General features: G+C 53.6%; 1 protein-coding gene across 2 annotated transcripts in view; it reads left to right on the top strand.

The window, feature by feature from the left end:
- Positions 1 to 14,788, top strand: part of ABCC8 (ATP binding cassette subfamily C member 8) — a 73,498-nt gene that overhangs the window by 26,641 nt on the left and 32,069 nt on the right. For both annotated transcript variants that reach the window (XM_044258915.1, XM_044258914.1), the window contains exons 9-13: positions 1,928 to 2,062; positions 2,433 to 2,595; positions 11,538 to 11,578; positions 12,736 to 12,881; positions 14,557 to 14,662. In XM_044258915.1, coding sequence (XP_044114850.1) covers positions 1,928 to 2,062; positions 2,433 to 2,595; positions 11,538 to 11,578; positions 12,736 to 12,881; positions 14,557 to 14,662 — 591 coding nt within the window. The remainder of the gene's footprint in view (positions 1 to 1,927; positions 2,063 to 2,432; positions 2,596 to 11,537; positions 11,579 to 12,735; positions 12,882 to 14,556; positions 14,663 to 14,788) is intronic.

Here is a 14,788-nt window from a genome sequence, read left to right as displayed (position 1 = left end):
GGTCACATAGTCATTTGAGCCTCTGCCTTCGGTTCAGGTCATGGTCCCAGGGACCTGGAGTTGAGTCCCATGTTGGGCTCCCCACCCGGTGAGGAGTCTGCTTCTCCCACTGCCCCTCACTCCCCAACTCATATCCACTCTCTCTTAAAACAAAACAAAACAAAACAAAACAAAACAAAAATCACCATTTTAAGGAGAAGCTGAAACTCAGAAAGGTTAAGTAACTTGCCTAAGGTTGCACAGCTAAGTGCCAAGACTACATTCAAACTCAGCCCTACAGACTCCAGGGCCTATGATCTCCCCACTACTAGATCACTTTTTTAACTTGCAAAGAGGGGCTACAATAGTCCTTGTTTCCCCTCTCTTGCTTTGCATACTCAGAATCCCTGATTTCTGGTCTATTCTTCCAGGGGGGGTCCCCGCAGAACCCTGCAAAATAGAGGAGTGGACAGAAGAATTTGGGGAGCGTGACAAGGGGCGGGTGGAGGGTGAGAAGGAGCCTGGAAGAAGCAGCAGCAGCTGTGGCTCCAGGTCCTGTTGCAGCAGCGGCCAGCACTTGGAGGTATGGGGGTTCGGGCACCAACCCCCAGCAGGTGCCGCAGTGGTGACTCTGGGAGTCCCCTTGGTGTCTGGCCCTATAAGCTGCTAAGTGATGCCCCGATTGCCTCCATATGAGGACAGCTGATGAAGAGACTGGATGCCAGGGGTAATTTGGGGTAGGATGACGCGAGCAGAGCTGGGCAGGAGTGGAGGTTCTTTATTTCCTAATGTGCTCCTCTGCACCCCTGTGCCAGCATTTAACCTCAGTGAAATCCCAGGAGGCAGGGGGTGAAGGGGTCACTCACTAGCCCCTAAGATCCCGCTAACCCAAGAGGCGTTCTGTGATTCACAGAAATTACAGAGCCGCCCACCCACTCCTCTATCCTTGAGGTAGTGCGAAGAGCTCACTGCCAATTTCGTGTAAGGCTCGGGGAGTGCAGGGCCAACCCAGGCAGACTTTTTTCCCCCCAATTAAGGAAGACAGCACATCTGTTCCTTTAGAATAAGCCTGAATTTAGAACTGTCTGCCTTTGAAGGCAACCTGAGAAATTGTCATCTCGATGCTTCAGGGGCTGGCAAGGGTAATTTACACTTCTCATCAATATTCAAAAGCAGGCGGTCGTTTGCATAAAGCTAGAAACAGAAGAATTTTCTTCTCAGAGAATACTTGCCACATTCACTAAAAATGTGGAGACATCAGCTTTCTTGTACATATGTGGATCTATATTACAGATTATGGAGTGAATCTGCCTCTAAGAATTATAAAAACCTCTATTTAAATCCAAAGACCACTCACTCTATAGCATGTCACAAATTTAAGAGATCATTTTCATTTTCTTATATACGTAATAACTAGCTTAATAGAAGACAGTGCCTCTCTTATGTTTAAAAGATGCCAGGAGCCTGAGAAGGAAAGTTGAACGGCTGGTCCCCGGACCGGTTTTGTCCGGCAGGGACGCAGCAGCACCCCTGTGCTCATATGTCACTTTCCTCCCCATGGGAGGGAACTGTCAGCTTCCCCAGCGAGCAAACAGAACAAAAGGTGCTGTTACAGCCATTGTGCAAGCTCAGCTCTGAGACTCCCATCTGGAAGGTAGATTTGGAGAGAGTTACTGCCTTAGCCGGCTGGCAGATCAACACAGTTAACGATCAGCACCCCCTCCCCTGCCCGAAAGCACAGCTTGCACGAGACCCCATTGTGCTAATACCTTTTTCTGAAATTGCTTTGTCACACCTCCTCCTCTGGTCCCCTGGGGACAGCTAGAAAACTTGGGCACCAAGGCATGCCCCTCCCTAGGGGACTGGGGAAGGGGGGATTTTGACAACTCCCCCTCCCTCAGGATAGCCACTGGGTCAGAGGAAACTTACCCCCATGACCCTCCCTCAGATCATCGTGGGTGTGATTCTCCTCTACTACATCCTTGGCGTCAGTGCCTTAATTGGGGCGGCTGTCATCATCCTACTGGCCCCCGTGCAGTACTTTGTGGCCACCAAGCTCTCCCAGGCCCAGCGGAGCACACTGGTGAGTGAGCATCCTGGGCATGCTGATGCCCCCTTTCCCCATCCTCTCCCCATGCGGCTGCTTGCTCCCTCTCCCTGTAGGTCAGCAAGGCTCCTCTCTCCTCCCCCAGATGCCACCAAACAGGCACACGCAGGTGCACACACACACCCATGCATGCACGCGTGCACCCACACTCTCATGGACCCAAAGCAGGTTACTTCACGGGCCAGACCTCAGTTTCTTAGTCTGTGGAATGGGATGAATGGAGAAGACAGGGGGTGTGCCCGTGGGCACAGGAACTGGGCACTGTGAAGCGGTGAGGGCATTCGCTCGGCTCCTTCCTCTTGGGCAGGATGGGGGCACTCCTTTCTGACTTGGTGGCCCCTGGCAGGAGTATTCTAATGAGAGGCTGAAGCAGACCAATGAGATGCTCCGTGGCATCAAGCTGCTCAAGCTGTACGCCTGGGAAAACATCTTCCGTGCCCGCGTGGAGATGACCCGCAAGAAGGAGATGACGAGCCTCAGAGCCTTCGCTGTGTACACCTCCATTTCCAGTGAGTGCCCCCGACCGGCCAGCCCCACGTGCTGCTGCTTAAGTGCTGGGAGATGGGGTCAGGGCTTGAGGCGGGAGGAGAGGTGGCAGAGGCAAGGGACCTGGGCATTACCCAACCCAGGGGAGCCTCAAACTGTCTCTTGGAGCCGAGCCCCGAGAAGTCACAGTGTCCTCAGTCGCTTACCCAGCAAATGTATATCAACAGGCTCCTGAGCCCAGGGCATTGTCCTGGCCCTCAAGACACAGCGATAACAAAGATAAGGGAGGTCTTTTATACTCCACTGAACTGGTATCTTATTGGGAGGCAGCAGTAAATGAATAAACAGCAACAGCTTTGAATTCTCTGGGGTGTGAGGCCTTGCTGCCCTGGGGTAGCTACAAGGAAGCTTCCATCTACCCAGGGTATGTTCTTAAGGAACAGAAGTTCAAACTTGAGGCACTTACAGATGTAGGGACTGACTCTAAGTAGTTAGGAAACCCCAAGCCCAGAATGTGTGTGTGTGTGTGTGTGTGTGTGTGCGCGCATGTGTACAGGAAAAAAGACCAAAACTGGGAAAACTCCTACCATCCCGGCAGACACACATATTACAACTACTTTCCAGAGAACATGGGGCTCCACAAGGGAAAAATGTACCACCCAATAAGAGCCATCGCATGCAAAACAATAGGAGAACTATACCTTCAACACTTGGAAGAGATCTTAAATAAGCATGTTCAAAATAATTGAAAAGCCAAAGGAAGGTGTGAAACCCACAGGGTAAAACAGAAAAGTATCAGGGGAAGAGAGTCAAAAGGACTTCTGGAAATTACAAATTTAGTTATCAAAATTAATTTGGTGGGCGGGGTCAGGCCAGGGCTTATGGCAGTCAGGTGACCCATGGGATCCTGGCCCGAGTTGATCTTACGGTCAGTCTAGTGGCTTCCCACGACCCACCTTGTTATGCTTGCTGCCCAAGTGCATGGTTGGGATGGATATAGTTAGCGGCTGGCCGACATCTTACTGGTTCCCTGGCCTGTACAGTTTCAGAGCCAGTGTGGCAAGAAGGGCCAAGGAGAGGCCCCCAGAGAGGAAAAAAAAAAAAAAGGAAACAAAAATGACTCAAGTGTAAAGCTTAAATGAATTAACATACCTGAAGAGAACGTTTGTGAGTTAAAAGCTAGATCTGTGGAAGTTCCACAGAATGTGAGAGATGTAAGGAAAGTGCTTTCTGCCAGTTGAGAGAACCAGTTTACAGATGTGAAACAGGGTGGGGGGGGGTAGTGGGGTGTCTTCCTGAGGCCACTCCTGAGGTTAATGGCATGGCTCAGGCTAGATCCTCTGGAGCCTCCTGCTATTTTCCACCAATGGCTGGGCACCCATGTGGCGTGAGGAAAACTTTGACACTCTGGGGCACCATTTTCAGATGATTTTCTCTGAGTAGGAAGGAAACAACCAAGAATGGGTTCTGATGGGACTGGAAATGAGGGAGAAAGTTAGCAGGGACGCACTCGTCTGACCACCGCCCCCAGCTGAAGTGGGTTCTTTCAGTGTGTCATGGAAGAAACACTGCTGTGGGGTTCACTGGGAGGGTGCACTGGGCGTGCCTCCTAGATAGGGTCATGGAGAATGAGATGACCGCTCAGGTCGACTGTGTGTTTCTGGTGTTCATATTGGCTAAAGAGAGGGTCTGGTGGGGCCAGGGGGCCAACATCTGAGCTGAAGTGTCTCCCAGGGCAGGGCTTACACTGAGCACCCCAAGCATCCGACCTCACAGTGTCCATCCAGATCATGGTGTCCTGTGGCTAGACCGGCTGCCGTCCATGGCACCCGTCATGGAGCCTTTCTGTAGAGAGTCCTGCTAGGGCCTGCTTTTCTCAGAATGGAGTGGTGAACGTGGCAGGCAGCTGCGGCTTCCTGGATTCCACACCAAGAGACTCCAGGTTCCTGGTGTCTCCCCTTGACCCTCAGCCCTGCCCGTTCTGGGCCTCTGAGCATCCTCATCCTCAATCCTGTGGAGAACTCCATAGGACTGATAGGAGAGATTGGAAAGGAACATGTGGGGAGCTCAGTGCTGCTCAGGAGCTGCAGTGCCTGCAGCCCCAGGCCCTCTCACTCTCCTTTCTGCCAGCTCCGCCTGCCTCCGGGCCTGGTTGTGGGAACAGTAACCCCGCACCGCGTGTAACCCAGTGAGGACACCTGGCTTCCAGACATCTCGTCAGTGGGAACAGCTGCTGAGGTGAAGGAGGGTTCCCCCCCACAGCCAGGTGAACTCCTCTCCCAGCAACAGCATAACAGGGTGGGGTAGGCAAGCTTCCCACTGCTGCAGTGGGAGATAAGGAAGGGAAGCAGCAAGGAAACTGGGGGCACTAGGCCCCCCATATTCCTTGCAGCTAAGTAGAGGCAGCCACAGGTCATATAGATGGGGACAGCTCATAGCTACTTTGCTCCTGGGAGGGGTATGCTTGCTTCCTGCATCCCAAACCACAACCTGGGGTGTACTATGTATAAACAACATTGTGTGATGCCTAGGTTCCCAGGCTAGCCCACTGAGGCCTATCTAGTAGGTGTTCTTTGTCTCCTGGAGCCCCCAGAAGACAGGCCAGGGCTTTGTAAAAGTCCTGGGGCCGGGAGGTTGTGGGGAAAGGAGATGCCTGGTTGTCAGGGGCTGAGATGACCGTGTCCAGAGTGAGGGACTCTGGAGCCAAACACCAGTCTGTCCAGGGCTCAGTGAACTAGAAGGATAAACAGAGCATTCCAGGCTGGTTCTTGGAAGAGGGCAGTGGGAGGGAAAGGGAAGTGCCCTCTGGGAGGTCGTTGAAAGCTAAGTGCTGTTTACTCATGTGTTTGCCCTTCCTGGGATGAGTCTGTTCCGTCAGCCGTGGGAGGGGGGAGGCCGGGCGGGAGGGGCATCTCCTGGCTGTAGGTATAAGCTGTGAGTGTGTTTTCTCTTCTTTCCTCCTGCACTTCCTGCCTTCTGCTCCCTGTCACCAGGGATCAGGACACAGGTCATTAAGCTTGAGGTAATGGGGCATCTTCCATTCTCTTTTTCCTGGCGCCATTTATGGGGTCCTGGCGCCACAGAAGAGCCCCAGAGTCCCTCTTCCTGACAGGGTCTGTCCTAGTGCTGCTGCTGGGCTTTCAGCTGGTCCTTGTGTGCCGGGCAGTCAGACGGCTGGGCAGACAAGGGCACCTCGGACGCTCTGTTGGATGCTCTCGCCGTCAGAGGCCTGAGCTGGCACAGGGTAGGGCAGGGCAGGGCAGGGGGCTGAGAAGGAAATGGGTACAGTTTCCCACCATCTAAATCCAGAATTGAAGAAAAAGAGATGCGGGTCACTCAGCAGGGGTCGAGTAAGCCCCGCCCCAGGTGCCCAACCCTGTGCTAAGCCCTGGGAAGGGTACAAGAGACAATAAGTGGTGCTCCCTGTTTTCCGGGAGCTTCTGCTCTGCTGAGAAGTCAGAGCTGCCGTGTGTGAGACAGTGTGGTATGGAGCACGGCATGGCGTGGGCCAGATCTGGGCTGGCTGCCTGGCAAGCCTAATGGCACTCAGTCCTCACCGCAGCCTCGTGAGCTATGTGACTCTCCCGTCCCCGTGTGCTAAGGCTCAGGGAGGTGATATGACTGGCCCAGGTCCTCAGCCAGTAAATGGCAGAGAACAGAGAAGAAGGAAGCCCCTGTGGGCTGGGGGCTCACCAGGGCTTCATGTAAGAAGTGGCTTGGGCTGTACCTCGCAGGATTTCAATGAGGAGAAAATAGAGTGGGGAGAAGCTGGAGGCAGTCCTGGGGCCACTCCCCCGAGAAGTTGGTTCCTTATTTCCCCGCAGAAGCAGGTGACTCTCGGTGTCCAGCCCCACCATGTATTGGAAGACAGGCTTTGCAGGAGTGACAAAGGGGTCCTAGGTCCCACCTATGGACCCACAGACATGCTGCCAGTTCATGGTGCCCTTCATTCACACCCATCCCAGAGACCTTTCTCTGTGCCAGACTCTACCAGGGCCTTGTGCATTAACGAGGGGCCAAGCACGATCCTCTGCCTCACAGTCGAGAGAGACCGTGCCATGAACAGTGACCATGAACGAGGCCAGAGGCAGGGGCTCAGTTCCAGAGGCCCTGCTTTCTCTTTTGTGGTACTTACCTGACCCTGGCCTCATTTGTTTCTCTCATCACTTATCTGATAAATATTTACTGAGCGCCCCTGACAGGCCAGGACCTGTGCCAGGCACAGGGGATGTGGTGCTGAGAAGAAACTGTGGTCCAGCCTGCGGGTTCTTCAGAGTCTCGTAGGGAAGCCAGACGTGCAACTGTGTTGTGAGTGAGAGGAACAGTGGATGTATTCTAGTCGTGCATAGTGTTCTACCCAACCTAGTCTCTGTGGGTCGTGGGTGTCAAGGAAACCTTGTCAGAGGTGCCCAAAGGTTGACTCGAGTTTAGCCAGATGAAAGGAAGAATGTTCCAGACACAAAGGCCTAGAGGTGAGAAGGATGATGGTGTGCTCAAGACTGGAACATAATTCGGTGAAGAGAAGGTACTAAGACCAGATCGTGCGGGAGAGCCACGGAAAGAGCGTAGTAAAGGACAAGTGTGTTTGCCATCTCTTCGAGTGTTCTGTGGTCAAGGGTCTTTGGTCTTCCCAGCTGGTCTGAACCACTACAGCCGGGGGGGGCCATCCTTGTCCTAAAAACCAAAAGACAAACCCCCAAGCCCAACTGTGCCACAGATGGGGGCATGGGGGTGGGCAGGATGGTGCTGGCGAACCCCTTTCTCAGGCCGCCAGCACCTACCGGGCCCTGGTTATTCTTGGCGAGTTTTACCCCTGTCGTTCTCCGTGGACGCCCTGCCTCAGAACCGGCAGTGTGGCAGGACAAGGTGACCTCCAGACCAGGTCCCGCTTCCTCCTCCAGTTTCTGTGAATTCCTTCTGCAAAGTCTGCTTTTCCTCCCAGGGGTCAGAGCAGCCACAGTGTGGGGCTGCTGCCGACCCTGGCCTGCTGGGAGGAGAGGGGGCTGAGGGAGAGCCAGGCAGGTGCATCTGGGAAGGGGCAGAATCAGAGTACCTGCTGGCCCTCTTGCCTGCTGCCTCCACTGCCAGCAGCTCCCGCCCCCCCCAGGCTGGCTGGATGCGAAAGAGGAAAGAGCCGTGTGCATTCAAGATACCTATCCCCCTCCAGCCGGTGCGCCTGCTGTTAGGCCCAGCCCGCAGCCCTCGGTCCCTCCCCTGCCCTCCCCCGAGACAACCATGAAACCAGCCAGAGGCACGGATGGCTGGCTGTGCCTCCTGGACACATGGCCTCTGAAATATTTATCAGTGCGGTGGAAATGAAAAGCTCCTGGTCCTGCGGTGCCCGCTGGGGCGCCCACAAAACCAGGCAGCCTTCCTGGAGCAAAGCTGGAGGGGGCAGGAGGGAGCTGCCAATCAGAGAGCCCCGCTTTGGTTTGGGTTGATTTGTTGTCTGCTTTGTTTTTGGAGGAGGGGGCTATGCAAAGTGGACACAACTGTTCGTTACTATGCCCCCAAGACCCAACGTAACACCCGGGGCAGAGAAGATCCTCAACAAGTCATTTTTTTTTAAATTTTTTATTTTATTTCATTTATTTATTTGACAGACAGAGACCACAAGTAGGCAGAGAGAGAGGAGGAAGCGGGCTCCCTGCCGAGCAGAAAGCCTGTTGCGGGGCTTGATCCCAGGACCCTGGAATCATGACCGCAGCTGAAGGCAGCGGTCTTAACCCACTGAGCCACCCAGGGGCCCCAATAAGTCATTTTTGAAAGAATACTACTCAAAGGGTATTTGGAGAGGAGGTTGTTAAAACAGCACGGACCCAGATGTCTACACCGTTAGAGAAAAGCTTTCACTTACAAAGGTGGCACGGCAGCCCTGCCTACGTGCGGTTACACTTTACCGAAATGGTACCCACTCACACAGGATTTTCTAATCTGCTTTCACGCAGAACTTTTTTCACATTACTTCTTGCTCCTTAGCATTTAGGATTTGAGCTCTATCATGTTCTCCCCCCACCCCCGTACCTACCCCCCAGATCAAATCAAAATGAGTCAGCCCATCCCATGCCAAAGTTGGAGAGAACTCAATTCTTGGTCATAGTTCCCACCACCCTCAATGTCTTACGGGGCGTTATGGGGTTCAGGAAAACAGAGGCTCGGCCTCAGGTCTTCAACTCCTGACAGCTGGGACATCCTGCTCCCTTCCCCCATCCTCCCCAGGATACTGGAATGTCTGCTGAGCTCAGAGACCCGCCAGAGCCTGCAGCGCCCCCTCATTTCAGCCATGTGCACCCCAGGGCCCAGTGAGTGGTCTTCAGAGAGGACTTGACAACTCCAGCAGCTGGTGATTCTCTTCCCCCCATACCCTCCCCAACAGGACCCAGAGTTCGCAGCACAAAGGCTGTCCTTCCAGGAGAGGGTGAGGGACATGGAAAATTACACTGTCAGTCGCTAACGTCTCCATACAACAACAGAACCAGACAGAAATTAATTATATCATATACATTCTCCACACTGCTGCATCAGCATTGGAAAACTCATTTTCGAATTTATTTATAGCTTGTCTCATTCCTCAAAGGGGTTCAGAATAAGGAACAAAATCGAAAAAAAATAAATTAAAAAAAATTTCACGCATAGAGAAAACATGCAGCAGAACAAAATATCAATTATCACACATTTCTGACTGCAAAATCTCCCCTAGAGTTGATGTACCACATTTACTAAAACAGCCACTTGGCATTGAATGTTGTCGGTTTCCTTCCTCTCGGGTGGTTTACTGCTGTGCTTGCGGTTTTGTTCTGCTGTGACAGATAGCGCTGCTGCTAACGCCATCTTGCTGCGGGCTTTGCGCTTCGCCCGAGTGAGAATTCAAGAGAAACTCCCACGAGAGAGATTACAGGATCAGAAGGTCTCAAGTTCTGTGTGGCTCTAGCTAACAGAGCACCAGATTGCTTTCTCAGCAGAGTTGTACCAATTTGCCACCTAACTTCTGGTCTGTTCCTGAGCGGGGAGTTGAGCCCCAGATGGGTGGGAGGGCGTCTCGGGGTGGTACTCACCGACAGGGACGGAGGGGAAGGAGAGAAACAGACGACGGAGGCCTCTGCCTGGAAGGAGCTTTCTGGAAGAACTGGCCCTGGAGGGGATGCGCATGGCTACCCCAGTGTTTAGAACCATAAGGTCGGTGACGGTCAAGGGCCCAGGCCTGCTGGGGCCCTCCTGTCCCTCCCTCTCTCTAGTCTGCGATGGCTCAGCTATGTCCTGTGTCCTCAATCTGGGTCCCTTATGCTGTAGGAAAACTGATAATGTTCGTATTGCCTCCTGCCAGAGACCCTGAGGGAGGGCTAGCGCACTGTGGAGGGTACCCTGAGACCATAGCGCCTCCTTCAGGGAGAACAGTTAAAGGTCAGGTATGATACCGGTGTCGATAAAAAGCCTTGTGCTCAGAGAGATTAGCAGTACCTCCCAAGGGCACCGGCTGGATCTCCTCCTCCCAGAGACTGGGAACTCTCTGATAGCTGGGACTGCTTCCCTCATCAGATTAGGAAGTCCCCCAAATGTGGGCCCAACGTGTTACCTGTCTGCTGGGGAGCCCCCTAGAGGCATGTTCCCTGTCTCCCCATCATAACGGGGGCTTCCTGAGAGCATAGTTCGGTCCCCTTCCTTAGACAAGGACCCCCCACCATGGGCAGAGGCCATGTTCTTGCCCTCACTTGGGCTCCCACATCTCCAGAATACACTGTGTGTGAACTAGCTGGTATGGGATTCTTGGAATAAGTAGACAGTCGGCTTCTCGGAATGGTGCTGGCCATCTATAATTCGTGAGTGTCCCCAGAGACTTCACCATTCATTACACAGGGGCCATGTGCCCAGGCTGATCCCCTGGCTCCTGGCTTCTTCTGCGTTAATTTGGCTAATTATACAAACAGACTCGTTTCTAGGCTGGTCTGGAAGAGGCTCCTGGAAGCAAGGAAAGGAGATGGGAAGATGGCAGGTAGAATAGGCATCTCTTCCTCCAGGGCGGCTGCTCCCTGGACGTTTAGGCCTGGGGTCAGGGCTCTCTCCAGCCTCTCACACCTTGGGCCAGAGGAGCACGCCCCGTGAGGCAGAGCTAAGCTGAGGTGTGATGTTCAGGCAGCACCCCGACTCGCAGACCCTGTACCCTGCATTATCCCCTCTTACCTTGGAGGAAGCCAGAGTGTGTGAACAAGGACGTACAAGTTAACAAAAATCAGGTGAAGAAACTAAAGCAAAGGAAAGGTCAATGACCTGCCCGAGGTCAGGGAATCCACCCTTCTATGACTTAAGTCCAGCTCTCTTTGCTCTCTGGGCTCCCTATGAAGGGTCCAAGGGTCACACTTGAGACAGAATAAGGAGGGGACCCCTGTTGTAGCAAACCAGCTGCCCCCCACCTGGGCCTGGCCGCTAAGCCTTAGAGCCAAGAGAGACCCCTTTTAAGCCGTCCTCAGTTACTCATACCTCAGTGTGGGGAGGTTGAAATCCTTCCCAAGAGCCTTGAGAAGTTAGGAATCCTTTAAACCTCAGAGAGAACCTGGCTTGGAGGGATACAGGGACCCAAAGCAGAGGAAGGGGTAACAACTTAGCAACCCCAGAAACATGTGCTGCTGACCTCACAGAAGCCCCAAAACGGTCAGCTCTCCCGGTCCCCTCTCTCACCACTGCGCACAGGGCATCCTTCACACTGGCCACCGGGGAACAGGATAGAAGCATTTACACTTTTGTCTGGAGGTGGGGTCTCAGACACAGGGGACAGGAGTCAGAGGGAAGCAGGGTAAGGGGCCAGAGGGGCCCCACGGCTAGCGTTCTGCCCCTCCCCTGCCCGACCCGCCCTACCGGCTGGAGAAAGGACCCCCTGCGCCAGCACTGCCTCCCTCCAGGCCACCCTGGGCAGCTTCATTTGTAGTGATCTCATCCCTCCCACTGATCTTCCCTTGTGCTTCCTCCACAGTTTTCATGAACACGGCCATCCCCATCGCAGCTGTCCTCATCGTAAGTGGATCCCGGCTCTGTCTCCGGCTGGGGTGGGTGGCGGAGCGTGTCTGTAGTGAGAGGCCGCCCAGGGTTTGGCCTTTCTGCGCAAGGACTTTGGATGATGCTCTCAGCAGGGGGACTGAAAATAGGGCAAGAGGTTGAACGTCTGTATATGGAGCAGATCTGTCCCCGACTCCAGGCCCTCCGGGCCCAGACGACCAATGAATGGCTTACTTAGGCTTTAAGAAATCTCGCTGTCTTTTAAAAAGAGCTATCAAGCTCTTAAATTATAAAAGTAAGACATGTTTATTGCAGAAGAGCTGGGAAATGCAGAAAGGAAAGGATGAAAAGAATTTAAATCACCCATAATCCCACTGGCAACATCTTTAATGTGTTTCTTTCCAGTCTCTTTTTAAGGCACATAATATGACATTTTTACAAAAATAGGATTGTGCCATACATGCAGTTTTGTAACCTGCTTTTTGAAATTTAAGAACATGGCGTGAACCATTCTCCGTGTCATTAATATTACAGTGGAGTGATTTGATCCCAAGCCTTGTGGGAGCCCAGCAGTGGGGGCCCGAAGAGTGCCCCTCCAGAAAGACCCAGGCCCCCACCGCCCAGGGCTCCCATCCGGCTTCTGTGACGGCCAGAGTTCTTTAAAAAGATGCATTTGTTTCCCCCTGGGGCCGGTGTCCCTGAGCTGTGGCGAGTTCACAGCCTGTCAGGGACACTTGGGAATTCACTTTTGACATGATTTATTGGGCTGGTCCTGGCCTGGCTCCTTGGGGAACTCTGGGTAACAGAGGCTGCTGAGCCAGCCAGGTAGCCAGGGGCGGGCACAGAGAGGAGGTGGTTTGGGAATGATCGTGAGGACATTTTCCCTGACTGAGGACTGCTGTCCGAGGGGGCAGAGCTGACCTAACCCTAGGGCTCCTCTCCGGTCATCCAGACAATGATGGGGCAGGACAGGGGGCAGTAGCTTTGACCCCCCACCCCCAGCTTAAAGTCCTAAACTTGCTGGAGTCGTTTCCGGGAGCTGACTGAAGATGCTGAAGGGGTCTTGAACTGAAATTTCTCCTTGGGCCCCCTGTTCCAGCCCAAGAGCTGAGCGTTGCCTGTGTGGGAGAGGCCCGGCTCTGAGTCATGCATCTCACATGTGCCTCTGTCCACAGACCTTCGTGGGCCATGTCAGCTTCTTCAAAGGGGCCGACTTCTCACCCTCGGTGGCCTTTGCCTCCCTCTCGCTGTTCCACATCCTGGTCACCCCACTCTTCCTGTTGTCCAGCGTGGTCCGGTCCACAGTCAAAGCTCTCGTCAGGTGAGAGGAGGGTCCAGCAAGGACACTGGACAGGCAGCTCATGAGGTAGCCCCAGGGCTTGCACCTGTGACCATGACAACTACAGCTGTTTGGTCCAAGACATGTTTCCCCATTGACCTGGGCCTCACAGAAGGCGGTCATAGTTGGCCAGAGGGACTTAGCCCTGTGTGGCTTCCCTCCACACCATTCTGAGAAGGAATCAGGTAGCTGGTTTATATACCTCCAAGGAGAGGGAACTCAATGGCACTGGCAAGATAACTCCATTAAAAAAAAAGAGAGAGAGAGAGAAAAAAAATGCAATGTTGAGGCAAAACTTGTATCTTCTCATAAATTCTACCTATCAGTAGGTGGGTCCACCCTCCAGAGCCCCCCAGAATGAGCACTGTGCCTCCCTGCATGGTATCCACTGAATCTTTGTCTTCCTCAGGCTGAACATCCCCTCCTCTTCCCACGGGTCCCAGAGCCTTCCCGACCCTGGTCAGTAAAGCAGCTTTCCCCTAAGTGCCTGCATGTCCCGTCCCTCGTTAGCCTGCAGCTCCGGGAGGCGCCTACTGCTGGGCTCTAGTGCCCCGTGGCTGCTCTCCCAGCAGCATCACCCTCTTGGGGATGAAAGCCTGAGGGGTGAGGGGCTGAGGTTTTGGCTGGGGAGTTTCATACCTGGAGTGTGAAGAACTCCCAGAACCTCTGAAGTAGCTCCTGGAAGGCCAGGGCTTGGGGCCGGCTATGCCATCACCCATTGCCGGTGGGACCAGACAGTAACAAACGTGCTCTGTACCTGAGCCCCTTCAGCCTTGAGGAAAGTGACCTCCCCTGATGCATGAGATCCTAGCAGGTCCTATGCAAGCTGGCAGAGAGATGACTGTTGGAACCAAGTCGCTGATGGAAGAAGCAACTCACACGAGGAAGCTCTGGCCAGGGTTCAAGGATAGAAGGGGGCATAACTCAGCAGAACTATGGTCAAAGGAGTACATAACTAGGGAAGGCCAAAGATTAGCTCCCATTTCCAGGCTAATTGGCCTTGGCATTATGCCATCTAATGACCACCCCTCTTCTCCAGCCCAGCCCAGCTCTGTGATTCTGTATAGAAACCATGGTTTCGAGGACGCTGCCCATGTCAGAAATCCCTTGTGCTGACCCAGAAGCATGTCCATAGGCAGACAGTCCTAATCTCGCTGACCCCAGGCTATCTGAGGCCTTCTCCTTGAGTTGGGCATAATGACACCTTCCCCAGCGGGATTTAATTATATGCTTATTAAACATTTAACGCAGTATCTGACATACAGCAGGTGCTCAGCAAACAGTGGCAATTGTTAATAACCAGTCCCAATCCTAACCAACCCTAACAATGACCAACCTTAATTCCAACAGTAACTGATAAAGCCCAACACCAATGAACCAGCTTTAACATTTAACTAACGTTGAAACTAACCAAGCTCACCCCAACCCAGACCCTAACCCAGTCCCACATACTGGTCAACACAAACAAATCCAGGTAACACCGACTGCCCACCACAGATGCCTACTGGTCTGGCCCCCTTCAGTATGGGCTTTGCTGGGACAGGGCCGTAGGACCTGGAAGTTTCTCAGAGCTCCTCTCTCAGGCCATGCCCTCCTCCCTCTCCCCTCCCCTCTGCCCCTGGCAAGGGTGAGGGGTGTCTATGTGCTTCCTCTGCAGTGTGCAAAAGCTGAGCGAGTTCCTATCCAGTGCAGAGATCCGTGAGGAGCAGTGTGCTCCCCGTGAGCCTGCGCCCCAGGGCCAAGCCAGCAAGTACCAAGCAGTGGTGAGTGCCTGGCTTCCCCCACCCCCTGCCCCAGTCACTCTCAATGTTTTTCTCTCGTGCCTGTACCTTGTGCCCTGCCATGTCCTATTTCTGCCTTTCCTCATTGGAACGGGGACTCCCTTCCCT

Source organism: Neovison vison, chromosome 7, assembly GCF_020171115.1.
Source record: "Neovison vison isolate M4711 chromosome 7, ASM_NN_V1, whole genome shotgun sequence".
Taxonomy (NCBI): domain Eukaryota; kingdom Metazoa; phylum Chordata; class Mammalia; order Carnivora; family Mustelidae; genus Neogale; species Neogale vison.
This window is presented reverse-complemented; position numbering and strand designations above follow the sequence as displayed.